At 49.4% G+C, this 27,625-nt stretch overlaps 1 protein-coding gene across 1 annotated transcript in view; it reads left to right on the forward strand.

Moving 5' to 3' along the window:
* MPHOSPH10 (M-phase phosphoprotein 10) overlaps window positions 1-27,625 on the forward strand; it is a 169,686-nt gene that overhangs the window by 61,945 nt on the left and 80,116 nt on the right. The window contains exon 4 of the mRNA XM_085644088.1: window positions 23,958-24,189. Coding sequence (XP_085500214.1) covers window positions 23,958-24,189 — 232 coding nt within the window. The remainder of the gene's footprint in view (window positions 1-23,957; window positions 24,190-27,625) is intronic.

Here is a 27,625-nt window from a genome sequence, read left to right on the forward strand (position 1 = left end):
CAACAGGACATCTCTGTTCACACCCCCCCCAAGGCACATCCATCAGCCCCACCCTCTTCAACACCTACATGACACCCTTGACCAACATCATCAGATCTCACGGACTAAACATCCTATCCTACGCCGACAACACCCAACTCATCCTCTCCAAAGACCCCCTACTCCCACCAGAACCAGCTTCCACAGGTGCATGACCAGCATTACCAGCTGGATGAAAGCTCAATATGGGCAAAACGGTAGTACTGATCTTCGGCAAAAACACCACTCACTAGACTGACTCCTGGTAGCCCTTAGAACAAGGACCAACACCCACACAGGCCGACCCAGCCAGAAACCTCAATATTATCCTGAACAGCAAGCTGACCATGAAGTCCGAGATCAACGCAGTCTCTTCCACCTGCTTCCTCACACTGTGTATACTACGACAAATCTTCACATGGCTTTAGGACACAAGTCTCACAGGCCCTAATCACCAGCCAACTGGACTATGGCAACGCTCTCTTGGCAGGGATCACCACATACCTTCTACAGAGATTTCAGACCATACAGAACACTGTAGCCAGACCCGTCCACGACCTCCCTCGACAAACCCACATCAACACCCTCCTCAGAAAACTCCACTAGCTTCCCATACAGAGGAGATGCCAATTCAGGCAGATGATCCACGCGTTCAAGACACCTCACAACCAGGGACCTGCTTACATCATCCACCGCCTGAGCTTCCACCAACCTTCCAGACACCTACACTCTGCATCCCTCTTGCTCCCCCACATGCCCCGCATCCACTGAAGCAGAAGACGCTCCTTCTCCTACCTCGTGGCCAAGGCATAGATTTATCCCCTTCCCCGCGCAGCTACGGGCCATCACTTCTCTTTCGGAATTCCGGAGGGCACTCAAGCCCTGGCTGTTTGACTGAGCCCCTCTGGTCGCAAGCGCCTGGATACCCTGCCATGATTAGCTGTGCTATAGAAATTGATTGATTGATTCATAATTTAACCTGTGTAGTCAAGACACAAAAGCTGACTCGGAGACGTCAGGGATCTGCTGTCTGCATGCCAGCTGGAGCCATGTCCATGTGTGGAGTTGGGCCACTCTACTGATGCTCCAGATAATGTGTGGTTAGTGCCAACAGTTGAAAACCGTGCATCAGGAGCGTTGTCAGAGTCCTCCGTGTAGCTTGCATTGGTGGTGGTGTTTGACTCCTTGAAGACAGTCTTGGCGTGCTGCAGTCTGTTGAAGTTTCCACTCTTGGGCCCCACTCGCTCCTGGCATCCACAGGTGGGGCAGTGTCGAGACCATTGCGCATGCTTGTGGTGGCCCCATGGTTGAGTTGGGTTGCCACACGACTGCATGTGGTCTGTGCTGGGACTGCATATGTGCCACATTTGGGCCGCTGCAAGACCACCGAAGAGCCACTGCTCAGTTGCCTGTGCAGCCGCAGGGGTCCTGGACAAGACATGTTCTCACTCCCAGGATCGGGATGCAGGCATGGAGATCCGGTAGTTGCTGGTTGACTGATTCTTCAAAGTGTCCCTGGTGTTTCTTGTCTGTAGGTGTAGCAACTGTGTTGGACTCCACTCTGTCTGCTCGATGGGTGGTAGTAATGATGCACTTGGCGGGCTGTCAAATTGGGGTTGCCAGTTGTGTGGTGAACCTGTACGACAGGTGACGACGACTTGCTTTGATGATCACAGGCATTCTTTCTTGGGTCCACGACAACGTGGAGTGATGGTGGCCTGGTGCTTACATTCTTTCTTTGTGGAGGCATCTTCATCGTTTTGCCTGTATGTTTTGGGTTGCTGAGCCATAAGTGACAGTATCTGGAAGTATATGCTGAGAAGCATGGGGGCAGAGACTCAGTTTGCATGTACTTGCGGCTTAATCTTGGTTCTCCCTCTGCTGTCGCCAGGTTGTCCTTGTTTTACCTCTGTGGTTTTCTGCTTGTGTGCCTGAATCCACTCTGTCAGCAGCTCAAGTCGTCTTGTGCGTGCCTTTCAGGCCTGGCCTCTCTAGATCTTCCCTCCTGGGCATGGTTAGTCGTCAAGTTTCCCAGTGGAAAGACTTCATTGCTCACTTCTCCTCATTTGGGTGCAGTGACATGCACACTCTTCGGGACTATGCAAGTGAGACTTTTATTCGCTTAAGTCTCTTCTCCTTATTGGTAAAGTGGCATGCAACTTCATCAGGACTGGCCAACAGGGTCTCACGGTGGTGGACGGTCTCTGCAGTCCAGCCTCGGGTGTTGGGCTCCGGCTTGATGGTGATCATGGCAATTGCTGATCCTGTACTCCCCTTCTCCTTGAGTACTGTGTGGCATCCGGCCACATGTTGCGTTATCCCTCTTCCGGAATCTTCTCCTGTGTGCAGTAGGGAGCTGTGGTTCTGCCTCCTTTCCCTAGCTGACTCAGGACTTGTGCTTTGAGGTGTCGCTTCCATCAGGCACGGGGTGGTGGGGTGTGGCATAGTGGGCCTTGATGGTGCGGTACATTGTGGTACTAGTGTCTAGACCACAGTCGTTCTGTCATGCGCTTCTGTCCATCTTCTGGTCCAGCCTTGTTTTCCGTGGACCTTCTTCTGCTTGTGTGTCTGTCCATCTGCCAGTCTTAGACAAACAATGTGATGTCTCTGGGGTTCCCAGTTTCTTTAGTAGGTGGCATTCGGTGGGTTGCCCCTTGTGGTCTGGGTGCCTTCCTAGGATGCTGCAACTTCTCTGCCATGTAGAAGAAACATCAGAACTCTCTTCTCCCTAGTGCTACTCGGTTTGCGATACTCTTCATGTCTGGGGGTAGGCTTCGGGCAGGTACATTGGGGACCGCCTGGTGCTGTGGAACCTCTGTGGTACGGCATTCATGACAATCAACCAAACAATGTCTGTGCACCCTGTGGTGGTGTTCTGGTCCTAGCGTCATGAGGTGCCTCTCCTTCTGGGGCATCTAACCTAGTCTAGAGGTTTCTGTGGCCAGCTGCTGCAGGCTGGTCTTGACTGTGTCATGCTGCAGGCTTTGCTATTCTTATTTATTATAGTGGGCAGACCATCTTTCACCAGAGCGTGACTGCCTCCTGTTGGCAATGTCTCTGGTTTGCATTATGCCATGCTCACCTTCTGTGCTTTTCCTGTTGTGCTGGCTCTTCTGCAGACGTGCATCGCAGATACTGTGCTCGTCTCTGATACCTACTGTCCGGCTGTGAGCTTTCCCAGTACTGTAATGTTTGTGTTTATTTCCTTTTTTGTTTTATGCATCAGTGCTCTTTAGTGGGCTGTGGCTGCACTGCAGCCTCTTGTTTGTGCCCACAGCAGCTCCGATCCGTGGCTGTCACCTCGGGCGGGCAGGGTTTTCAGGTCACCACTAAGGCTAGGATTCACAATTCACAGTGGTCTCAGGCTGGTTGCTCTCCGGGGATGGTCTTGCTGGTCTGCAGGCATGTGCTGTCCGATGCAGACAGACTGCTTCCGCAGTGGAAAACGCCACCACAAGTTTGCACTTTACTCCTTTTTCTTGTAGCTTCTCTCACACGCACAGGCTCACGGTCTGCCTTGTGCACGTGTGCACCTGGCTTTATCTAAAGACATTGGTTGGTGCTGCACTGAGGGGGGCGGGCCACACCTACATGGATTCACATAGCCAGTGCAGATTTACATGTACCTGTGTACTCTGTTCTGCCGCCAATTTGGAAGTTGCTCAAGGTTCAGAGTGGCCCACTCGGCTCATTCACCACCCATACAGGCCTCTTTCTTGGCGACCTCCAGCCACTCTGATCAGGTACACTAGCAGCCTTCTTGGGAGAGGCTGCCCAATGTTATGTTTGTGGTGTTCTATAGATCCAAGAATAGAGGAACAAATTTTGTAGATTGGTTGCTGCTCTGTTGCCCAGCATGCATTGCTGCTCTTCACTCACTCGAGGCCCACTACCAATTATCCAGGCACGCTTCATTGACATTGTACTGAGCCCGGGTTGCCTCTTTTGGTGTGAGGAGTAAAGCGAGGGAGGTGTCACATCTAGAGCACTTGCATTCACTGTCCTGAACGGCCACCATGACAGCTAATCCGTCTGTAGAGCTGTTTCTGATTGATGGACCTCCGTCCGCCCATGCTGCAAGATGGAAAGACTGGGTATAACGTTTGGAGACCTAATTTGCGGCTATTGACCTGGATGCGGACAGGTGACGCCCCACGCTTCTACATCTGTGTGTGCCTGCCATACATTAACTGGGTAAGTTGGTTGCTGAAGCGGGACCACCTAACGCGTACGCCACGCTCAAATGAGCGTTTACTACCCATTTCGATCCCCTGGCTAATCTTCACTACAAATGTTTCCTACTACGTCAAGCCAGGCAATTACCAGTTTAATCCGTTCATAGCTTCTATGCCCGGCTCAGGGAGCTAGCTAGCACCTGCAGCCTTCCAGATGAAAATGATTAAATCGAGCTCAGTTCATTCAGGGTTGTTCATCAACTAATCTCAGCGAAAATATTCTCCAAGTCCCAGGAATGCCCATGGCAGATATATTAACCTTGGGTAGGTCGAAAGAGTTATGCAAGGTGCTAGCAGCTCCTATGGAGGCGGCACTACAGCACCAGGTCAAAACAGAATCTGTCAATGCAGTCGCTGTCAGAAACCCTGACAGGGGGAAGTCCCATACCAAGAGGAATACGGCATCTAAGACTTGCTATGGATGCAGAGGCCCCTACCCACACAAAGTGGCCTGTCCGGCACAATGGAAGCGATGCTCAGCAGGCAACAAACTGACCATTTCGCTAAGGTCTGTCGCTCGTCGACACCCCCTATAGGTCAGAAGCCTAAACCAGTTAATGCCCTAAACACACCAGATACCCAAGTGGATGAGGGGGATATGGACGATGATGAAATTGAAGGTGCTATTCATGTGATACATGCCATGCAACCTGATGGACGCCCCCAAAATCACATTCAGAGATGGTGTTCTCCTGGGTGGTCCTCCAAGTGCAGGCGCTGGTTGATACTGGGCTTCCATCAACATCATGTCCCAGTCCCTAATGCACACTCTTCTGGTACAACCCACACTAAGACCAACCACTATGAAGGTGTTCAATTACGGATCTACTTTTCCTCTACCTCTAGTGGGGGTATTCACAACCATCTCGCTTGACTCGTGCTAAAATGTGTCACAAAAGGGGGCACTGGGATGCTACTGAGTTGACAAAAAGCAGAGCACCTTCAACTCGTTCTTTTCTCTTTCAGCATACGCTAGGAAAGTGTAGAGGATCTGGTGACTCAATTTTAATAATTGTTTGAGGGTATGGGATGCCTCACAAACAGTTTGATACGCCTACACATCGATGATTTGATCCAGCCAGTGGCCTTGAAACATCGGAGGGTGGCCTTTCACCTCAGGCCAAAGGTGGAGGAAAAATTGATCAAGCTGGAACAGGCGGATATCATTGAGAAGGTTGAAGGTCCGACACCATGGGTGTCCCCAATTGTCGTAGCTCGCAAACCTAAACAGTCAGGAGAAGTCAGAATATGCATGGATATGGGCCTACCTAATCTGGCTATCAAATGGGAGCAACACTGACACCCACTGTCGACGATTTTGTGCCCATAGTCCGTGGATCAAAACGGTTCTCAAAGATGGACTTAAGGGCTGGCTATCACCAGCTGATGTTGGACCCAGAATCTCAAGTGATCACCACATTCTCCTCTCATGTGGGATTGAGAAGGTACAAATGTCTCAGTTTTGGAATCTCCGATGCAGCCGAAGTTTACTCGTTGGCCTAGATGGAGTACTCCACTTTAGTGAAGACATTCTGGTCCACGTTCTGAGACTTGAACTACACTGTGAACGGTTGAGTGTTGAGAGCCACCTTCCAACACCTCAAAGAGCATGGTCTAACCCTTCATCAAGAAAACTGTGCTTTTCTCCAAAATAAATATCCTTCTCAGGTTATAGTTTCTCTGAAGATGGTGTATTTCCGGATCCATTCAAAGTCCAGAACATACAGGCTGCCCAGCTCCCACCACTGTGACCGGGGTGAGACATTTTCTTGGTATGGTCACGTACTGTGGCTGAATAATCTGCAATCTTACAGACCTCACCACCTCCTTGCAAGAGCTGACACAAGCCAACACAGTCTGGAATTGGGGGCCTAAACAGGAGGAAGCATTCAAGGCTACATAACGAGCATTGTCGGCTGAAACGACCTTGGTCTACTTTGACCCAGTCGAACACTCTGAGCTAACTATGGATGCCAGTTCCACAGGTCTCGGAGCAGTGCTATTCCAGCAACAGATTGGGGATGTTGTAATCTGTTCATCTATATCTGTATGCCCGCTTTTCGTGGTGCACACTGACCGCGCAAACCCCTCATCCCTTTGTTCATGGGATCATCATCCAAATCCCTACCACCACCTCAGATTGAAAAATGGATTTTACAATTGCAAGACTATCATTTCACAGTGCTTTTATGGCCAGTTGGTCAGAATCCTCAGACTACCTATCCCGGCATGCTAGGCCTGTGGACGAAAGCAAAGAACGTGACGCGGAAGATGTGGACGAATGTGCGGTTTGTCGTTGAACTCTCCCTACCGCCCACTCCCCATCTCACTAGAGGAGATCATCGAAGCTACTTTTACTGAGTGTATCCAGCTGGGCATCTCGGTTGTGCGGTCTTACTTGACAAGACCACATACCGCACAGACGATGCAAGGTTAACGTTAACCTCGTTGCACAATGTTCGCACGGAGCTGGTAGTATCCCCGGAAGGCTGTCTCATGAGGGGTTCCCGCCTGGTGGTCCCTGCGACGAGTGGTGGACCTCAAACACTTGGTGCATCATGGGCATCCCCTGAGAGGAACGAACTTCCGGAGACAGCAGAGGCAGGCTTTTCTCCCGCTAATAGTATTTTAAAGGAAGACTGGCTCTGACGCGCAGCAGACGCACGCAGCGGGCAAGCCGCTGGTGCGCCTAAGGCAAGCCCGTCTGCGCCCGTCCGTGATCGGCCCGCGATCAGCGCCAGCCACGCTTCCCATTTTCAATCAGACTCGCGCATCATGTTATCCAAAGTTCAAATTCTTGAGCTCAACTTAACCACTTGCCATAGGCCAACAAGTTTTGACCCCTGCATACTAGACTATGGGCTCCGGGAGGCGGATCTTAATTGTAAGTCCTGTTCCTTTAAATTGGATAAAGAAGTATTGGGAAGACAGTGCAAAGTCCTTGGAAAAGCTACATCCTCAGAGCCTCTTATCACTGGCTATAGTTCAACCCTTAAAATAAAAGCCTGCCTAATTAATTGCAGATCTCTCCCTAAACAGGTAGATAACATCTGGCTACTACTTAACTCTAACTCTTGGGATCTCCTATTTCAAACAGAAACATGGATGAAAGAGAGTTCTACCCCTGACATTTCAAAGACGATTCCAGAAAACTACCAAATAGTATTAGAAAACCAGAAAGGTGATAGAGTGGGAGGTGGACTTGCGGTTATTATCAGGAAAGACTGGGAGATCTTGCATAGAAGGGTCAAACATACTGACCTGATAGAAGCACTATCTTTTAATATCACAATCTCCCCTAACCTATCCATTGCGGGATTGCTGATTTACAGGCCACCTACCTCCAAGCCCGCTGAGCTATGGGAAATTTGCGAGCAAATCGCTGACCTCTCATTAAAATATACCAACTTCTTAGTATTAGGGGATTTAAATGTCCATATGGACAATGATATATGCCCCATACCTACCCAACTAACAGAGATGCTAATCGGTCTGAACCTTAAACAACTGGTTCTTAAGCCCACACACAAGGCTGGTCACATCTTGGACCTTATTTGCACTAATATCCCCAACTTAATATCCGAAGATCCCATCCCCCTCCTATGGTCAGACCACTGTCTTATTCCATTCTACCTAACCACCTCCATTAACCATAATGCTAATAAACTTGAACATGATATTAAAAGGAATTGGAGGAAAGTCACCCCTGAAGCATTAGGACCTATGCTAATAAACACTCCCTTGCTGTTCACTGGAGACCCGAATAGTGACGCCGTAAGTCTTAATCAATGGGTTACAGCGGCCCTTGACCAAATAACTCCCATGAAAACAATGAAACGGATCAGAAACACACCGTCGGCCACCTGGTTCACACCTGCACTTCAAGCAGAAAAGAGCCAATGCAAAAAACTTGAACGGATCTGGCGTGTAGGCTACGACCCTGAAGCCAAAAACGCATATAGAAAGGCAATAAAACAGTTAAACAAATTAAAACGTAATGTGATTAAAGATTATATTACTAATCAAATGAAATCGGCTGACAATTCTTCTAAAGACATTTTTTTTAATTGTGCAGGGTTTCCTCAAACCAGAGGCACTAAAAAGTAACATCGTCCCCTCTGCCACACTTTGTGAAAATCTTTCGGCTTTCTTCCAGGAGAAGATTCAAGGCATCTATGCAACCTTTCCCGCGAAGGATTCACCCATCATGTCATTGCCTCGCCCACCCCCCCACCCCGACAACAACCTGGTCTGAATTTAGCCCCTTTGATTTGGCCACATCCCTCAAGCAGTTGGAAAAAACTAAATCTGGTTCCCCACTTGACCCCTGCCCACCCAGGTTTTTTTTTAAAGATTAGCATCACTGCTCAATCCGGCCCTAAACCAGCTTTGGAACACCTCGCTGGAAACTGGCATCTATCCATCTAGCTGGAAGACTGCTATTGTTCAACCAATTCTTAAAAAGGCATAACAGACCCTACAATTCTGAACATTTTTAGATCTATCCCCCTCCTGCCAGCGCCTGCTAAGATTCTTGAAAAGGAAGTGCAAAAACAATTATCAACCTTCCTTGAATCTAATAAATTACTCCATGATACCCAATCGGGATTTAGAGTAGGATACAGCACGGAGACGGCACTACTTGAGGTAGCAGAAACTGTCAGGGAAACTATGGATAAAGGGAACTGTGCCATGCTGGTGGTGTTGGACCTCTCGGCAGTATTCGACACAGTCTCTCATAAGATCCTTCTAGACAGGCTTCAACATTTAGGAGTAACGGGGACCGTCTTAGCTTGGCTCAGCTCCTTCATGGAAGGCCGTTCACAGATAATCCGGCTACATCCCCACACCTCTGGCTCACGCCCTCTTGATATGTGGAGTACCTCCGGGTTCGGCACTCAGCCCAAGCCTTTTTAATGTTTATCTTGCCCCCCTTGCCGCTTTGGTAAAGCAACACGGTGTTGATGTTATTTCATATGTTGATGACACACAGCTCGTGTTTTCCTTCAAAGATTGCTCAGAGGCCGTCTTCTCAAACTTTAGGCAGTGTCTCTTGGACATCTCAACTTGGATGTCGGCTAACTGCCTAAATCTGAATACAGGTAAAACAGAGGTGCTATTTTTTCAACCAGCCTTCGCCCCCACTATCTGATCTCTGGTGGCCTATAGAACTCAAACCTCCCTCCCCCCCCCCTTCCAGTCTCATCTGCTAGGAATCTAGGGTTCAAACTAGATACCTCCTTGTCATGTAAGACCCAAATAAGCCAAGTCTCCTTGTCCTGTTTCTGGAAAATGAAGGCCCCCCGTAGATTCCTCTACTTTTTACCAGTGGACTGTAGAAAAACAATATTCCATGCAGTAATCACATCACAACTTGATTATGCAAACAGCCTGTACTTGGGGCTGCCAGCATACCTACTCAGAAAACTGCAAATAGTGCAGAATGCGGCAGCTAGGCTCATTAGAACATCCCACTAAGACATCGCACATCCCCCCCACTTGCGCAGTCTCCATTGGCTGCCTGTCAAGAGAAAAACTGAATTTAAGGCACTAACTCTTGCATACAGAGCACTCAATGATACTGGCCCACAATACGTAAAGAAGAGAGTGTGCAGATACCATCAGGCTAGGACCCTAAGATCTAATAATCATGAGTGCCTTATTATCCCCCGTTTCTCTAAATCCAGAACTGGAGGACGGTCTTTTTCCGTCAAAACTTCAATCTTATGGAACTCCATGCCCGATCATATCAGAAAAGCTAAATCGGAATTCATTTTCCGGAAGGCTCTTCAGCCTTCCGTAATAAGCTAGGGACTGACCACTCTTACAAACTCTTGACAAAATGACAACTCTAACTCACCTCTCACCGTGCCCGCAATCGCCTGGACACCCTTGTTGGGGGTAGCTGCGCGCTATACAAGCTTAAAAAACAAATGGGGTCGTCGAGACCAAATCGTGGCTGCGATGCAAGTTTTGGTTTCCCAATCTGATGCCCTCATGGAGCAGACTGTGTGTCAGTGCTCCCTGTACTAGGCTGCCTGCCCAGCAGACTCACCCGCACCTATCATCACAGAAGACATCCCGCTGTTTCCCTGGTGATGAGCCAGTACTGATTTTGGTAGTCTACCTGATGGTTGAAACGTTAGTGGTCATCAATGATTTTTCACAGTACCTCAAAGTAGAAGTCAAAGATTCCACTACCGCCGTCAAACCATACCTCGCCTCGAAGATCATGGCCACCCAGGGCCTGGTTAAGAAATTGTGTACGGACAATGGCCTGCCTTTCTCCAGTCATGAGTTTACTAGCTGTGAAATCCAGGAGCATTCGCCACAGGAAAATCACACCAGGTGTCCGCAAGCAAATGGAGAGGCAGAGTGCTTCATGCGCATGCTCAATAAAGTGCTCAGAATTGCGTTCGCCCATGGACAGAATATGGACTTCGCTCTCTAAGCCTTTCTATGAGAGTATCCTATAACTCCTCATTCGACGACTCGCGTCTATATGTATGAATCGGCCCGTGGGTAATGTCCTTTCTTCTGTGGAAAAGCTGTCAGCTGAGCACCAACAGGTTGTCGAGAATTTACAGAAGCGCAGAACACGAAATGGCCACATGTCCCGAACTCGTGGAGCCAAGCAGAGTTCAATTCAAGTGGGTGAGCTGGTGCTGGTCAAAAATAGACGTTCCTGAGGAAAGTTCATGCTACTGTTCGTACCTCACCCCTGGAGGGTGCGAACAGTGAAAGGCACAATGATTACTGCTTAACGTGCTGGGCACAAAAGCCGAAAGATTTTCACAAAGTGTGGTCCTGGAGGAGTTACTAACATTAGATAAGAACTGATCCACGCCCTGAAAGATAGAAGTGTAGTGTGAACCATGACCCAATGCCATGATTAATATGTTACTCACCCACAAATGTTCTCCTAAGTTTGAATATTCTTGGACAGGATTACTCCCTCCACAGCCAAAACCCTTTATATTCGCTTGAGAATGGATACGCTGCCTTTAAAAGTACTCACAGCTAAATGGAACAGGAATGATGGTGCAGCAGGGGGATGGTGTCCGAACTGACCAAACTTATCACTGAAGTGGAAACACCAAATTACATCGTATCAGGAGATTTTAATATGTTCCTCTCAAGGAGCCCCGGAAACGATCAGCCTGCAGATGACCAATTGCTTGAAAGGGGGTGTTCCACCTCAGGAAGAGTGTATGTGGGGAAAACAAACTAAGCTATCTAAAGACTTACTAATGGACTTAACAAGTTTGGGCCTGATATCATTAAACGGGCGAACGCCTGGCGATCACCCCCAAGCAGCAACTTACCATAACTCCACGTCTAGTACTGCGATAGACTACACTTTCTTATCTTACCCACTTTTTAAATTAGTAAGCAATTTTAAGATTGGAACGTCAGATTGTAGAGACAATCGGCCACAAGAGCTGACCCTGACGGTACAGGGAACAACACTCACTTTCCCATTCTAAGCCCAAAATTTAGCGGTCACATCAAACTGCAATAGAATCAAATGCAAAACGAGTAACCCGGAAAAACTTGTGACAGAGGCCAAAATCTGCTGGGAAGAAACTAAATCACAGAATGATAATAGTATAAATGCCTGGGAGGATTTTTTGAAAAAGTTTGGACCAGCCAATTCCAAACTAAAATCATCAAAAACAATTAATAGAACAAACAACCAAAAGGAATCACCCACCAGGCCCTTAAATAATCAAACAATCCACCCAGCGACAACCTAAACCAGCAAATTAAGGAAAATAAAAAGCGATATTAACAGAACACTCCGCAGACTCCGTAAAAAGGGCCTGACAGTAGCATACAGACGAGGCTAAGGAAGCTAAAAATCAGTAAGAATAAGGTCATTTGGCGAATAAAACAGGAAAGCACAGAATAAATATGGGCCAAACTGCTTTATGACGCAAAAACGAACAACAGCACAATATTCTGGCTCACAGTAAACAACATAGAGAATCCTAAGGCCCCTGGCATCAATTCCCACATAACTGATGAGGCCTGGGTAAAACACTTAGTGTACTACTTCAGTAAAGAACCTGACGGAACAAAACAAGACGCTAACGTCCGTCAGCTATACCCGGAGGCCCTTGTACATCTAGTCGAGGAGAACATCTTCCTAGTCACAACAAAACAGATCAAGGAAAGAATTGCGAAAGGCAGGAAAGAGGGGGCCCCTGGACCAAACGGAATACCCCCAATTCTTTACAAGCAGGAACCAAATTACTGGGCAGAGCAACTGCACCCTCTCCAAGAATATCTGGGAGGCAGAACGAATCCCCAACTCTTGGAAGGGATCAATCATTGCCCTGATCTACAAAAAAGGCAATAGGAGCCAAGCAAAGAACTACAGGTTCATCGCTCTAATAGATATAGATGGCAAATATTTTGCAGGCCTTTTACTGGAAGAACTCACCGAATGGGCATCAACGAAAAACGTAATCCCCATTAATCAGACAGGCTTTCAAAAATGTACAGGGACAATGACAAATATTCTTGCTCTCTCTCTCTTAATAGATGCCACTATTATTGATTACTCATCCGTATTTGACAGTATAGACAGAGGGAAACTCTGGGCTAAATTATCAGGCTGGGAAATAGACCCAAAAATGCTATTAATTTTACTCCACTCTGAAACATGGATTCAAATAAAGCTGGGGACAGGCAATTGTTTATCAAGGGAAATACCAACTACAAAGGGGCTGAAGCAGGGTTGTGTCCTTGCCCCGACCCTGTTCAACCTCTTCATGTCAGACCTCTCAGCAGAGTTTGATAACTGCAACCATCACGCACCAAATCTAGGGGGCCGTACACTGTCTAATCTTCTGTACACGGATGATTTAATACTGATTAGCAGAACCCCAGTAGGCCTCCAACACCTTTATAAACACGACAAGCAACTTTTCTGAAATTAACGGGTTAAGTATAAACCTAGAAACAATAACAATAAACCAAAAATGCAAAAAACAACCACCTCAGTGGTCTCTACGGGACCAGAGGATGGAGGTCGTGAAAGAATATAAATATTTGGGTATAATCTTCGACAGGAAAGGAACGTTTGGGCAACAAAAAACAGGGATCAGAAACAGAGGGATATCTCTGGCCGTCGCATTAAAGAGCGTAAATAACGGGCCCAAACTTACTCCCTTTGTTAGAAGTATTACAAGCAAGATTATTACCATCAATAACTTATGGCAGTGAATGTATGAGAGGGAGAGATAAGGTGGTGTCTAAAGGAATGTGAATATTATTCAACCTCCCACAGGACACTTCGCCAGCGCAACTAAGGCTTGAGTTCGGTCTCCACAAACCACAAATAGCACGCAAGGGTGCCTACGCCAAATGTTGGCACAAAATAAAGGGAGCTGAGACAGGTACCTTGAATTCATATCTATGGAAAGAGCTGAAAAGGAATAAAGACTGCCCAGCTATGGTCTATCTTCAGGTAGCAATAAGCTCTCTCGCACTACAAGAACTCTGGGAAGCGAATGGGACTCACAAATGTTTTAAGCAGCTCGTAAACAAAACAGTGAAGGCACTATCCCTGGAAGAAGATAAACCACCCATGGGCCCTCCTGATAAGTTTGGTTTTGTCATCCAGAGCTATACCAGGTCTCTACCACAAGCATACCTGGGAACAGGGTTTTCACGGGCTGTGAAGGAATCATTTTTTGCAGTTGAGGATGGGAGTTATACCAGCAAAAGAACATCTCCCCCCATGGAAACGCTTGGAAATTACAACAAACTGCAGACTTTGCGGTGACCAAAAAGAGGATGTCTTGCATTTACTGTGCAGGTGCAAAGGTCTAGAGAAAGAGCGAAGGCTATTATTTAAACAACTCTGGCACCAAAGACGCCTGCAAACTCGCCGACGAGCATTAAAAGCCTGCTTTGCGGAGCGCTAGGTGGCGCCGGACCAGCATGGCCGCTTCGCGGTGAATCTCCGGGCGCCGGACCCCGCAAAACCTCCCTAATCCGTCCTAAGCTGCCCTGGCCGGTTTCTTCCGGGCGCGCTGGAGTCCTGAACCGTCCTGCTCTCCCTGGTTCGGGTTTGGAGCGCATCTACCCCCTCGGAGCTCGACCCTGCGTCTCAGAAGCTGACCGCCGAGAGGAGGCTGCGGTCCCGGTCCTGGGGCGCGGGCGAGCTGCTACTCGAGCTCGCGGCGCCCACGAGGAGTCTGGGCCCGGGTGCGCCGGCGGCCTAAAGGAGGCGTCTCTGCTGCAGTTGCGGGCACCCACCCCCCCCCCCCCCCGGGAAAAAAGCGGGGCTCCTATCTGATGCCCACCTGTGGAGTTCGAGGAGGTGCGGGGCTGTCCCCGAGGAGCCGATTCGTGCCGAGGAACAGGCGGTGAGTGCGGCAGTAGGGAGGCGCACCAGCGGGGCTACCTGAGTTGTTGTGGGGACGGGAGGTGGCCCAACGGGCCGGTTGTCGGGGGCCGGCTCCCCTCCTTCTTCCCCCCCCCCCCCCCCCCCCCCGTCTACGTCACCGACCCTGGACCTGGTTTTCCACAGCCTGCTGGGGACGCTTTGGTGGGTGCGAAGCCGGTGGTCGAGGTGTGTGTGGCTTCCCTTCCCCTCCCCCCTTTCGGCTACGAAGTTCCAGGTGTTGGGGGTGAAGCTGTCCGGACTGGGGGCGAACTGATATTGGAGCCCGCGGTCTCAGGCTGCGTACAGGCCGTGGTGGCGAGGGACCCACCGGGAGGGGGTCTGAAGCTTGGATGCGTGCCCCAGGACTTCGCCTGGAGCGGCGAGGCCTAGCCTTGGCTGCGGTGTGCGGCGGATGGTGACGCACCTCCCTGGATGGCCGGGGGCTGCGGGTTGGTGACGGACCCCAAGAGATAACCGGCTGCCATATCGGGCAGCACGCGGGAAAGTACCCTGTGGGGCCTGCGGCGAGTGGCCCTCTGGATAGACGAGGTGCCCTAAACGTGTTTCCTCCCTCCCGCCATCCGCCTCCCTGGCCCCCGTGGACTCACTGAACGTTGCTCACGTTGCCCATCGACTGGCCGGGGCGTCCCCGTTGTCCGGGGTGCCACCGCCATGGGTAAGGACAGGACACCCAGGCCGACGCCCGCAGCCACCCAAACCAAGATGGACCAATTCACAACCTCCGAGAAGGGGGCGGGCCCCACCGAGGAAGTGGTTCCGACCCCTGGCACAGACCTTGCTGCCATCTTGCAGGCCATCCCTGCGTCCCGCTCCTCCCTGGAGGGTATGGTGAGGGGAGGGCAGGGTTGACGTGGCCCTTCTCCGGCAGGACTTGCGTAACGCCACCGCCCGCATCTCTGAAGCCGAGTCGAGAATATTGACCGCTGAAGACGAAAACCCGCCAGCTGCAGGACCAGGTACATGAACTGACAACCCATTCTAAGGAGCTGCACAGCCAGGTTGAGGATGCAGAAAATCGAGCCCGGCGCAGTAACCTCCGCCTGGTGGGATTCCCGGAGGGGGCTGAGACGGGCCGCGCGGATGACTTCTTGGAGCGCTGGTTTAAATCCTGGATGTCGGCCTGGTTCGTGGTGGAGAGGGCCCATCGTTCCCTGGCTCCCAGACCTCCAGGAGCGCCCCCCCGTCCCTTCATCCTAAAGATCCTTAACTTCAGGGACAGGGACGCGATCCTACGTGAGGCCAGGCGCTCAGAAACTCTCAAATATCAAAACCACACTATAATGATTTTCCCGGATTACACCCGGGAGGTCCAAGAGCTACGACACTCCTACACGGAGGTGAAGCAGAAGATGCGATCCCTGGTCCTCCAATACCAGCTGCAGTTCCCGGCCCGTCTTCGAGTCATTTTCCAGCACAAGGCAATATTTTTTGACACGCCACGAGCGGCCTGGGCCTGGCTAACGGAGGAATGTCCCTTGCATCGATCTGGACAGAGATCACCGGCGGGTGGACGGGTGGCGCCCCGATCATCAAGATCTCGACGACGACGACGCACGCTGCCCCGGAGGCGCGCGTAGGGAGAGGTGGTCATCACGCGCTCCATGGGGCGGCCGCGCCGGGCGTCTGGGGCCTCTTCTGCCTCCTCGGCTGCGCCTACAAGTCCAGCTCCCGCCGGACTGCGGGCCGTGTTCCCTCTGCGGGCGGGCTCCGCAACCCGACCTGTCGCACAAGTGGACACCTCGGACCTTTCCCGCAGCCCAGTCATTTGACTTCCCTCTACTGTTTGTGGTATTTTGTCCGGGGGGGGGGGGGATTGGGACTTGCTTACCAGGCTGTAGAAATTAGAGACCGGACCTCAGTGCTCCCATGTATTTGCTGCTCTCGGCCAGGGCGGATGAATTGGGCTTGTTCTGATCTATTCAGGGGTCCACTGGTACTCAGGCCCGAGCGTTTTAGTTTGGTTGTTGTTACACATAGTTAGGGCGACAGATGCTTCTGTTCTCGAAGTATAGGGTGGGGGGTGAGGGGTTGGGGTTAGTTTGGGGTTGTTTCTTCCTCCTAGGGAGGTTTTTGTTGATGGAGGGTGAAATCCTCTCTGTTGTTGTTCCGAGGCATCATGTAACCTTTGACTTGATCTCCTGTCCGATCTCTCGCTGTCCCTCCTTTCGGGGAGCGCCCACGCCCCCCTCAGCCTTGGTGTGGGCGCAGTGCCCATTGGGTGGCTACTCCATGCACGCTCCCCGGCCCTCCAGGTTTCTGCTTTCGGGGTCACCCCCTCCTCGCCAGGGATGCGCCTATGGCAATAGCATCTGCTTCCACGGCATGCGGAGGCAGCGCTGTACTCTGCTCCCCGCTCCGGGTTCGCTCCTCTTCGCCTCTGAAATGCCCTGCAGACGGATGGCCGGGATCCTTACACTCCGGAATGCGAGAACTCTTGTCTGGCATGCCCCTGATTATACCTATGGCAGACACACCCGTTCCTAAGGCCGCTATGCGCGTATTGTCCTGGAATGTAAATGGCCTTTTGGACCGTTTCAAACGTATGGCAGTCCTTAAATATGCGCAGCGTGCGGAGATCGACGTGCTCCTCCTTCAGGAGACCCACCTTCTTGGCAATAAGTGTCCCTTTCTAGCCCGTTACGGATACGATAGGGTGTGGCACTCAGGCTTTGCTAGGGGTTCCCGTGGGGTGGCTATCCTACTTAAACGGTCCTTTCCCTTTGTACTGGCTCAGGTGCATCTAGACTCCCAGGGAATGGCTGTTGCGGTTTGTGGCACTCTCGAGGGGCGGCCGCTCACCTTGCTGTCCCTCTATGCGGCACCGTCCCTGTTGCAGACTGTCCTCTCCTATACCACAGATCTACTTCCAAAACTTCCGGCGGGTTCGCTCGTCCTAGGGGGAGACTTTAACGCTGTATACACGCCCCGTCTGGACTCGACAGGCCCGATCTCCCTCGCCAGAACCGCTCGCGCGAAGCAACGTTCGAGCTGGGCCGAAGCCCAGGGCCTGTGTGACGTCTGGAGGGTCTGGCACCCACATGCTCGCCAATATACCCACACCTCGGCAGCGCACCACTCTCATGCCGGGATCGACCTAATCTTTGTCCCGTCTACCGACTGTGCAGGGGTTTGCGACGCCCGCATTCTTCCGAGGGGCCTTTCTGACCATTCGCCAGTGCTTATCGCTCTTGGCCCACCTCCCTTTTCTGCCCGCCCGACGTGGCGTCTGAACGCCTGGTTCCTTCAAGACAAAGACTTTCGGAAGATGGTGGGAGGTGAGATTACTAATTACTACTTTCACAACGTGGGCTCCGTCTCTTCCACGGCCATCCTCTGGGAGGCCGGAAAGGCGACTATTAGGGGGGCTGCAAGGGGGCATCTGCAACAGCAGCGCTGACGTCAAATCAAGCAGCTCGCGGCTTGCGAAGCACAGGCCTTGGAGCTTGAGCGGGACCAGGAGGCGTTGAGGGATGCCACGCGGGCGCGACGGCTGGCCTTTCTGCGGGAGGAGATACGCATGCACTCTCTGGAGGCAGCGAGGACTCTTTGGCGCTCCTCGGTGGCCCGGGTTTACGGATAGGGGGAGAAGAACGGTGCGCTTCTCCATCGGCTGGCTACCTACCCCCGGGCAGGGCGGATTATTCCTGCCATAATGGACTCCGCGGGCGAGACCCGCACAGTCTCCGTGGCAATAGCTCAGACCTTTGCGGATTATTACTCCCAACTATACTGGGCCCGGGCGCCGGGGATCTCTCTTGCGGAGTTGATGGGGGCGAGCGGGGCGGCCCTTGGGCGGCTGGGACGGGAGGCATGCGAGACCCTTGACTTGCCCATCACGCGGCAAGAAGTTGATGAAGCGATCTGTCACCTGGCATCCGGGAAGACCCTGGGACCAGACGGTTTCCCACAGGAATACTATGCTCACTTCCGCGAGACCCTTGCCCCGAGGCTTCTGGATCTCTTTGCTGAGGTGGTGGAGAAGGGTTCGTTCCCGCAGGAAACGGACACAGCCACTATAGTCGTCCTTCTGAAGACGCAACCCCCATCACAGTCCTGCTTGGATTATCGACCGATATCTCTCATCAACACCGAGCTTAAGATATACGCCACCATCCTCGCACAACGGTTGCTCCCGCTTCTTGTCTCACTGGTCCATTCGGACCAATGCGGGTTTATGCCAAACCGAGGGACCAGACACTGCCTGCGGCGCTTGCATCTTGCCCTGGCCCACCGAGAGCGCCTTTCTCCTTATCTGGCCCTTCTACTGGTTGACTTCGAAAAGGCTTTTGACTCAGTGGGGTGGGAAAATCTCGGAGAGACCTTGGAGCGAATGGGTTTTGGCCCCCAGTTTCGCGCCATGGTCCGTGTCCTGTACGCGGACCCACGGGCCCGAGTGTTGGTTGATGGGACTCTATCCCGCACGTTTTCCATAGGACGGGGGACACGGCAGGGCTGCCCGCTCTCGCCCCTCCTCTTCGCCCTGGCAATGGAGCCCCTGGCCGTGCTGATCCGGTCGGATCCTGTTCTCCGTGGATGGGACTGGCCGGGTATGGTCCCTGATAAAATTGCTCTATACGCGGACGATGTCCTGCTCTATCTCTCGGATCCGGCTGTCTCGGGTCCTCGTGTCCGCCGGATTCTTCGCTGGTTTGGTCAGGCTTCTGGTCTCCACCTAAACTCCAGGAAATCTGTACTGGTCCCGTTGCACCCGTCTAGGGAGTGTTTCGACTGGCAGTCTGATATTCCCCTCCGGAGACTCTCCTTTAAATATCTGGGGATCTGGGTCACCCTTCTACCGGAGCTCTGCTGGGCCCTTAATGTGGCCCCCGTGGTCAATAAGACTAGATCAGATATGGTAAAGTGGCAGTTGCTCCCGTTGAACCTGCTGGGGAGGATTGCACTTTATAAGATGATGATCCTCCCCAAGTTTCTATATATGCTACAGAACACGCCCTGCTCCTTCTCCCACTCTTGGTTCCGGGACCTGGACAGGACCACGATTAAATTTCTCTGGGGTGGCGGTAGGCCCCGTCTAGCTTTAGACCGTTGCCGGGTTCCTTCATATGACGGAGGCCTGAGCATGACTAATCTTTACTTGTACTATCTTGCCACGCGGCTGCTGGTGGTCCATGACTGGTTCTCAGGCGGATGGGACGATCCGGCTTATAGGCTAGAGGTGAAGCTCACCGGGTTCTCTTCTATTCAGAACATGCTCTATGAGGCGACGATCCCTCGGTCGCTTCCGGATGTTGTGCGGGCCCCCTTTTTGGCGTGGCGTGCCGCCTTACAGCACACCCATTGGTCGAAGATACTGACCCTGGTTACACCACTTTGGCATGATACTTGGCTGCGGGAGGTATCGGGGCTTGAAGGTTTTCGTGCTTGGGATCTTCTGGGGATATCCCGCTTGGGTGATGTCTGGCAAGGGAGCCACATGTGTTCCTTCCAAGAGCTCCGGAACCGGTTTTCTTTACACTCTTCGCAATTCTACAAGTATCTCCAACTGCTCCACGCAATCCAATCTCACGTCCTTCTGGACTCCAGGATTCCCGACCATAGCCCCCTGAGGCTCAGGTGATGCTGGGATGTCTTGGGGGGAGGTGGGGGGTGGGGGGGGGGGGGAATATCCCGTATTTATCGGTCCCTGGTCAATAACACCCCGGTGGATTGGAACGGATTGAGGCAGCGGTGGGAGACCTGGGTGGGTCCTCTGGATGAAAATGATTGGAGGGACGCCCTTATGGCACCCAGGACGATCACCACGTCGGCTAGACTGCGGCTTATCCAGCTTTACTATCTCCACGCCGCATATCTGACCCTGGAACGCCTATACCATGCGGGCCTGTGTCATGCTGCTTCATGCGCTCGGTGCGGGGTAGATCCGGCGGATTTCTTTCATATGGTCTGGTCTTGCCCACGCCTGGGGAACTACTGGGCTGAGATTGAAATCGAATTAACTGAGGTCCTAGGATGGGAGGTCCCCCATGACCCTAGGCTGGCTCTGTTGGGAATAACGGATGGGTTGGACGGTTCCCGTAATGATAAATATTTCCTAACTACTGCTCTGGTGGTGGCTAAAAGAGACATTGCAGCCGCCTGGAAGCAGATTGACCCACCCGAAGGTGCTAAATGGAGAAGAGGGGTGGACTGGTGCGCAGCACAGGAACGGACATTGTACACTACCCGGGGCTGCCCCAAAAAGTTTCGCAGTATAGCTCGGGGGCTTGTTTTAGGGGGGGGAATACGAGGGACGGGATCGGAAGGTTGGGGGAGGGGATGGGGGATCTTGCGATTGCTTATCAATGATTCTGTGATAGGTCTTGTTTATGCCAAGTTAATCGGATTGTTATGTGCTTTTTGATTTCGCTGTCTATAAGAAAATAAAAATTTGTTTATCAAAAAAAAAAAAGCCTGCTTTGCAGGAGGAGACATTCAATTAGCTTGTAGATTGGTCCGTTTTTATGAAAATAGCAAAAACTATGCTAAACCCTCCTGCTAGTACATGAATAGACTAAAAACACCAAAACCCAAAATTCCATCCTTATCTGTTAAGCAGTCTTCTTGTTAGATTTGCTGTGAACCTTTAGGGTATAGTAAGTAGAAAGAGTATAAATTAACGATTGTTTAATGGAAACCCTTTGCTTTCAATTTTTAATCTAGGCTAGTTTAAAGAGATTTAACAATTTTCGCTTATAGTAAATAGTACTAACTCAAAAGCATAAACACATTGTTAAATTTTAAACGGTTTTAAACTAACCTCCTCGTAATGAAATGAGTTGTTTTATGGGTTTTGTAAAGGTGCCTTCTTTTGTATTCTTAGCTCAATTGCAAAGACTTTTATCAATCACGCAGTAAAGAATTTCAATTTCATATTTCCTATATGACTTCTCGGCATAATTCCTGAAAATAGGTTTTAAAACCTCAAAGAAATCTGAATGTGTTGGAACAAATTTAGACATGCTGAGATTAGTTTGTTCGTATGATTGAAAAAATCCACAAAGGCTTGGTATATCTTACCCAGAGCTTCACCGTTGTTGATTATATTTTCCCACTTTATATTTCTAAAGTTATTTTTAACAGTCAGTGGCACGAAGATGATGTTATTGACGCACTCATGGGACTTAAAGAGCATGTCAACAGAGAATTGTAGTGCAAGGTCATTGTGGTCATTATCCAAGAGTAGTATTCACCCGATGTCACTCGGGCATTGCCATAATCTTAGATCAAAGAGTATGTAGTGTGGCTACTTAACGGGTGATAAGTGTGTGAAGGGGAGTCGGGCATCATATCACTCTCAAACTCCCCCAATGGTTGAAATCAATTCATACACTCCACCGTTATCACATTTGAGGAAGTTGGTCTTTCTCCCATGTCCCCACCTGTAGGTCTCTGAGTTTACTAGTTTGCAAAGTGAGGCTTTCTTGGTTCAGTACAGCGCCGGCCGTTGTACACCCCCAAGCCCTCCTCCCCTCCCAAGTGATTTTGTTAAGTAAGACTTAATGCCCCCTTGCCTGCTTTTATTCTTTATCGGATTATTCCTCTTCTCATGTGTTTGTTTGTAATAAACCCTCCCCTTCCTCGATTAGAACGTCCATTTCGTCTAAGGCGCAATTAGCTGTTTCATGTTTTGCCTGCTTCTTATCCTCCCCCGCCTCTTCTAGGTTGTCTGCTTTCCTCTTCCCCATTAAAGGGATGAATAATCAATCCCCACTCACACTTGGATAGGAAAAGGTTAGAAATTGGGTTGGTAATAAAAGTGAGAATTAATAATGTAGTATTATGGTAAAATTACGACGAGACTAGAACCGACTAATTATCACTACAGCAAAATGAACCAAAGTGCATAAGCCATTTGCTGCTAACATTAATATCCTCGTACAGCAAATGAATAAATGAGGAGGAATAAAATAAGCTTGTCACTACACATCAGCTTACCTGGACTAGTCTGATAAACAAATCCGTTCCACCACTAAAGGCTATCCTTCACTGCCCCACACGCATGATAGGCAGGTCACAAAATATGTTGATGGGGTAAAATGAACTCCAAGTAACAAGGACCATCCCATCCTGACCACCACAAGCTTGTAGTGAGCAGCGAGGTTCAACAGTACATTTTGTGCGGGAGCTAAGGGGGGAGGCAGGGGTGCCCAGCCCCTTCCGAGCTCTTATGGGTGCAGCCAAGACCGCTCGTGGCCGGGGTGTGGCTTCACCATCTGATTGTGAGTCCCCTGGGACCCACATTCTTTATGAACAGAAGAGAAGAGTGGAGCGAACAGACAAAGAGGTCAGTAAGTTTTAGTCTCCTGATGTTGTCCACATGAAAGATCAATACAAGAGCAGCAATAAGATTTGTGGAATAAATAAAGCAAGGTTGTTTATTCCGTAAAGACCATGTCTATCCGATACCCCTTTCTGAGAGTGATAGTTGAATAGCAATTGATTATAAGAGCAAACTGCAATATAATAGAAAGGGACTACTACCACTTTGAATTAAGTATTATATTCTTGTCTTGCATGGTTTTTTTTTAAAAAAAGTACACAGAAATGTAAATTAAATATTTTGAAAAGTGCTTCTCTAGAGGTAACTATTGCAGTAAGTGAAGTAGTCAATAGGAGCACCTAAACACAAGCCAGGTCAAAGAATTAATTTCTTTGAGCAAATTAGCAATATGCATGGAGAAATCAATAATTTTCAATCAGAATGCCTGTAATAGAAGAAAAGCCCAAATGCATGAGGTTTAAAATGTCAGTGCTTCCGGGAAACAACATACGTTAGAAAATAATTAAAGGTCAAAGGTTTGCAGCATAGTTATAAATATTGTTCAGAAGAAACTTTTGACATTGGATTAATTAAATTCATATCAGGAGTGGGTGCTGTATTGCCGTTTAGTTAAATGGAGCACGTAACGAATTCTTTTCTTTAGAAAGTAATTCAAAGTCAAAAAGTGTGAGAATTATTGTAAATGTTGTGTATAAGAAACTTGTCCTCACTGAATTACTTAAATTCAGACTAGGAGCTGTTGCTGTGTTTTCAGGAGCAGTTTAGTTGATAAAACGGCCGTGTGGAAATGTTGTGCTGCCTTTAAAATGGAAAGGCTTGCATCATCAAGGTGAGCAGGGTCAGCAACTTTAAGCCATCTGTTTCAAGAAGAAATGTCATTTGTTCTTTCCAGATGAAGAGGAGTTTTGGACCAAGACGGAGCATTGGTGAGAGGCACCCATCGGTGCCTAGCCATAGCCCCATAGGTATGCTTTCTCCTTAATGGTCTTATTTTATTTTTTAGAGATGAGGAAGTGGATGATGAAGAGGAGGAGGCTGATGAGGATGATGAAAGTGATGAAGATGATAATTATATGGAAGAAACCAAGGCGAGCAAGCAGGCAAAAGAAGACTTTAAGAAAGTGACATTTCAATTATCAGATGACAGTGAAGGAGAGGAACTTGGAGATATTCTCGGTGGAAAGAAACATGACACCCCCGAACCAAAGTCTTCTTTTGAGAAAAGACAGGAAAAGGTATTTTTTTGTATTTTGTGACCCCCTCCCCTCCATCCCTTTATATGGAAAGAAACCCTACTAATTAATTTACAGTGTAGACCTCCACATCAGAGGTGGTTGTAGTGGTGTCAAAGACCCAACTTCCAATGAAATCATGAGTCTTGTCATACAACTGCTTTTCGTTGTCTTCAATAGTAGCACGTTAAAGTGCTCTGGGGCAGAGGCCAGCAGAAAGAAGAATGGTCTATATTGGTGGTTAGTACTTGAGCCATCCAGGACACACAATGAATCTGCCAGGTGCAAGTGAGGAGTGGCCAAGCGGGGAGGGGCCAAGCCACTGCGCGTGTGCACACACACACGCACACACACGCACAAACACACACACATACAAACAAAAGAAGCTTTGGCAAAGCCAATAGGTCTCGCCTTTGAGACCTATTGTCTTTAATAATGCCTTTTGTCATGCTGCAAGTACATCTGTACACATGTACAAAAGAAGATGACAAAAGCCTTGCAGCCGCATCATTTTGTGTGATCACACACGCAAGTGCCTTCAAAATTTCTAGAATGCTTTTTTTTTTTTTTTAGTTTACTGATCCCGAAATGTATTGGTAAATTAAAAATGAAAGTAGCACACTAACACTTTTTCTTAAGTATAACATTTAAAAAAAACAAATAGGACTGAAGAAAGGGGGGTGACAATGTAGGAGCGTGTGAGGGCAGAAAATAAAAACCATGATTTAGGGGAGGGAGAGGAAAAGCAGCATTCCAGGGAGTCAGTGGGCAGAAAGGCTAGAGAGAAGCACACAAGCGAGAGAGAGCTAGCGGGTGCACTGTCTTACCCCCCACAAGCACTTAAAAACACCATACATCGTAAAATCTGGTTTCAGAACACCACCAGGTTCCTATGTCAACAATAGCATGAGGACCCTTCCATAATTGAAAACTTGAATACCTGCCAAAAAGACAGTATTCTCATTTTACAATACTTTACTTAGCAGTCCAATCGAGAGAGCTTTCTCTATATACATGAACAAACATGGTAGTCCAGTCCTGAGTGCTTCTCTGCGTATATAAATGTGTGCACAGAGACCTGTTGTCATTCGCAGCCAGTTACCTGCAGTCCACTCACAATTTTTAGGTCGAGGACCGTCCGGTCTGCCGAAGGCAGAACCGGAAGTCGGAGATTTAATGTTTCCTAGAGTGGCTATTTAGCCCGCCTCTCTTTTTGCTTCTCCTCCATTGGCTGGCTTCCTAAACGGAGGCCAGCCATTGGAGGAGAGAGCCGTCCCTCCAAATAGGCTCCGTCTTTTTCAGATTTGGGGGCGTGTTCCCTGCTCTTCTTTCCACTTTTTAGCCACGCCCCCGAATCTGAAACCGATGCTGCGTTTCTCCGAGGCATTTCTGCTTCGCCTCGGAGAAAGGCAGTGGTGTGCTTGTATATGGGGCTAAAAGGGAGCGAGCTGTTTCCGCGTTGTTCCTGCCCACTCCACATTCTTACACAAATGTAGTTCATCTTTGACTGATAAACAGTTGTCATGTTCGAATAGAAGCGGAGTCATCTAAGAGCTTTAGGAGCAGCATTGTGATCTTGGCCTCGGAAGGCCAGTGCACTTTTAGAACGGACGTCGAATGTACTTGAGTTTTCTTAGACGCAGACCAGCGATTGCCATCGTGTTGCTTGCTGTCGGGTTCGCTTGCTCTGCCGTTACTATTGTGATATTGGTTACAAGATATTCGGTGTGCTTTCTGGGTGTGTTTCTAGCGAATATATATGGCAGCGTGTTTTAGAGACGGATTTCCATTCCAACGCATAAGCAGCCATCTTAGAATGGGGAAGGTCCCGCGTTTCTCTTTGTCCATGTTTTTCAAGTGTATGTAAAAAATTCTCGCTGTAGCAATGCTTCTGATGGTAAATGTGCGCGTGTCGGCGCAGATGGGCGAGGGCGTCTTTCAAGTGGTATAATTCGACCTCTCGCATAATTTAGCATGTGTGCAGCGCAGGTAGGGATGCTCTATTGGGTTCACTAGATAGGGTTAACAAATATCCTGAGTTCACGGAAGGGTTATTCAGGGGCAGAGCAGGATGGGAAAACACGTGTCTGGTACTTGTGACATAGTCGCGCACTAAAGAACTTTTCCACATCTCTGCAGCCAGATCCTCCTGTATTGCATGTACGTTTTTAAATATACAAAAGAGACACTTTCAGAAATGTCTGTTAAAAGTTTAACATATGACACGTGTACACTGTAACTTAATGTCTAGTCGCTTGCGAAGTTTCCTTGTAAGTGGTGAATTGCTTCTTAACACAAGTGTTTTGTTAATTTATTCTGATATACGTTCTGTTTGCGGCTTGGGGTTTACCCGTGTACAATGTATTTTCCAAGTGTCCCCTTGTACATGGTTGTTATTTTGAATGTATATTTTTTTTCTCCCCATTTTATGTAGCGCGAATTCGACTCAAACGTTTTGGAGCGCTCTACATGAACACCAGTTTCATTACACAAGGTCATTCCATTTTGTAAGGCGCGGGGAAATTAAATGATTTGTCCAGAATCAAAGGATGTTGAGTGTGAAAGCACAATTTCTAAAAGGAAACAGACAACACACGTATTTGGTATGAAATAAAGAGCGAAGTTTATTTGCCCAAGGCTTGAGCAAGAACGCTTAGTTAACCAAACTGCATAAGCATTCTGCCTCACTGGTGTGCTTTGTGCTTTTTTTAGCTCCCCTCCCAGCTGAGGCCAGTCGCTCCACACCAGGTGAGGTCAGTCCCGCCACACCTCGAGTCAAATCCGTCCACCGAGGGGTGTATGCTCGCCCATTCCTCCCCCACCACCTTCCATGAGTGAGGAGTTCCGGCGTCCGCTGCTTCTTTCTCAAACTCGGCACTAGTGTGCGCGTAGTAAGGAGGTCCGCCCCGGCGCCAGAGAGGCTCGACTCGTGCCTTCTGCCCTCCCCGTGCCACCTCCTCTCCTCTGCAGGGATCGGCTCAGAATCGTCCAAACTGGCCCCCAAATCCCGACATGGCACAATGCCCCTGAACTAGTGATGTCCTGGTTTTTAGAATAACTAACTCATTTTCCTCCTTTACATACACCACATGAAATTAACATGCAGTGAGACATGATGGCTCACAAACCTGATAAACTATAATTTTAAAATAAAAATCTTGCTCAAAACAAAAACGTTTTCACTTGTTTGTTTTATGAGCGAACAATCAGGGCTCCTAGATTATCAATGCCCAGTGTACTTCCACCGTAGTCCGGCACCGCTCAGCAGCGGCTAGCACTATCAGGCAGTGCGGGGATCCCGCGGAGCACACAGTCTGCTTCATGATCAACTCTCTCTCCCTTTCTGACTACACCGGTTCCGAAAAAGAACATGCAGTGACAGCTGATGCAACGCAAGGAAACGTGTGTTCACAGGCTTACTGGGAGTAGTATTTCAGTA

Source organism: Triturus cristatus, chromosome 3_1 (genome assembly GCF_964204655.1).
Source record: "Triturus cristatus chromosome 3_1, aTriCri1.1, whole genome shotgun sequence".
Taxonomy (NCBI): Eukaryota; Metazoa; Chordata; class Amphibia; order Caudata; family Salamandridae; genus Triturus; species Triturus cristatus.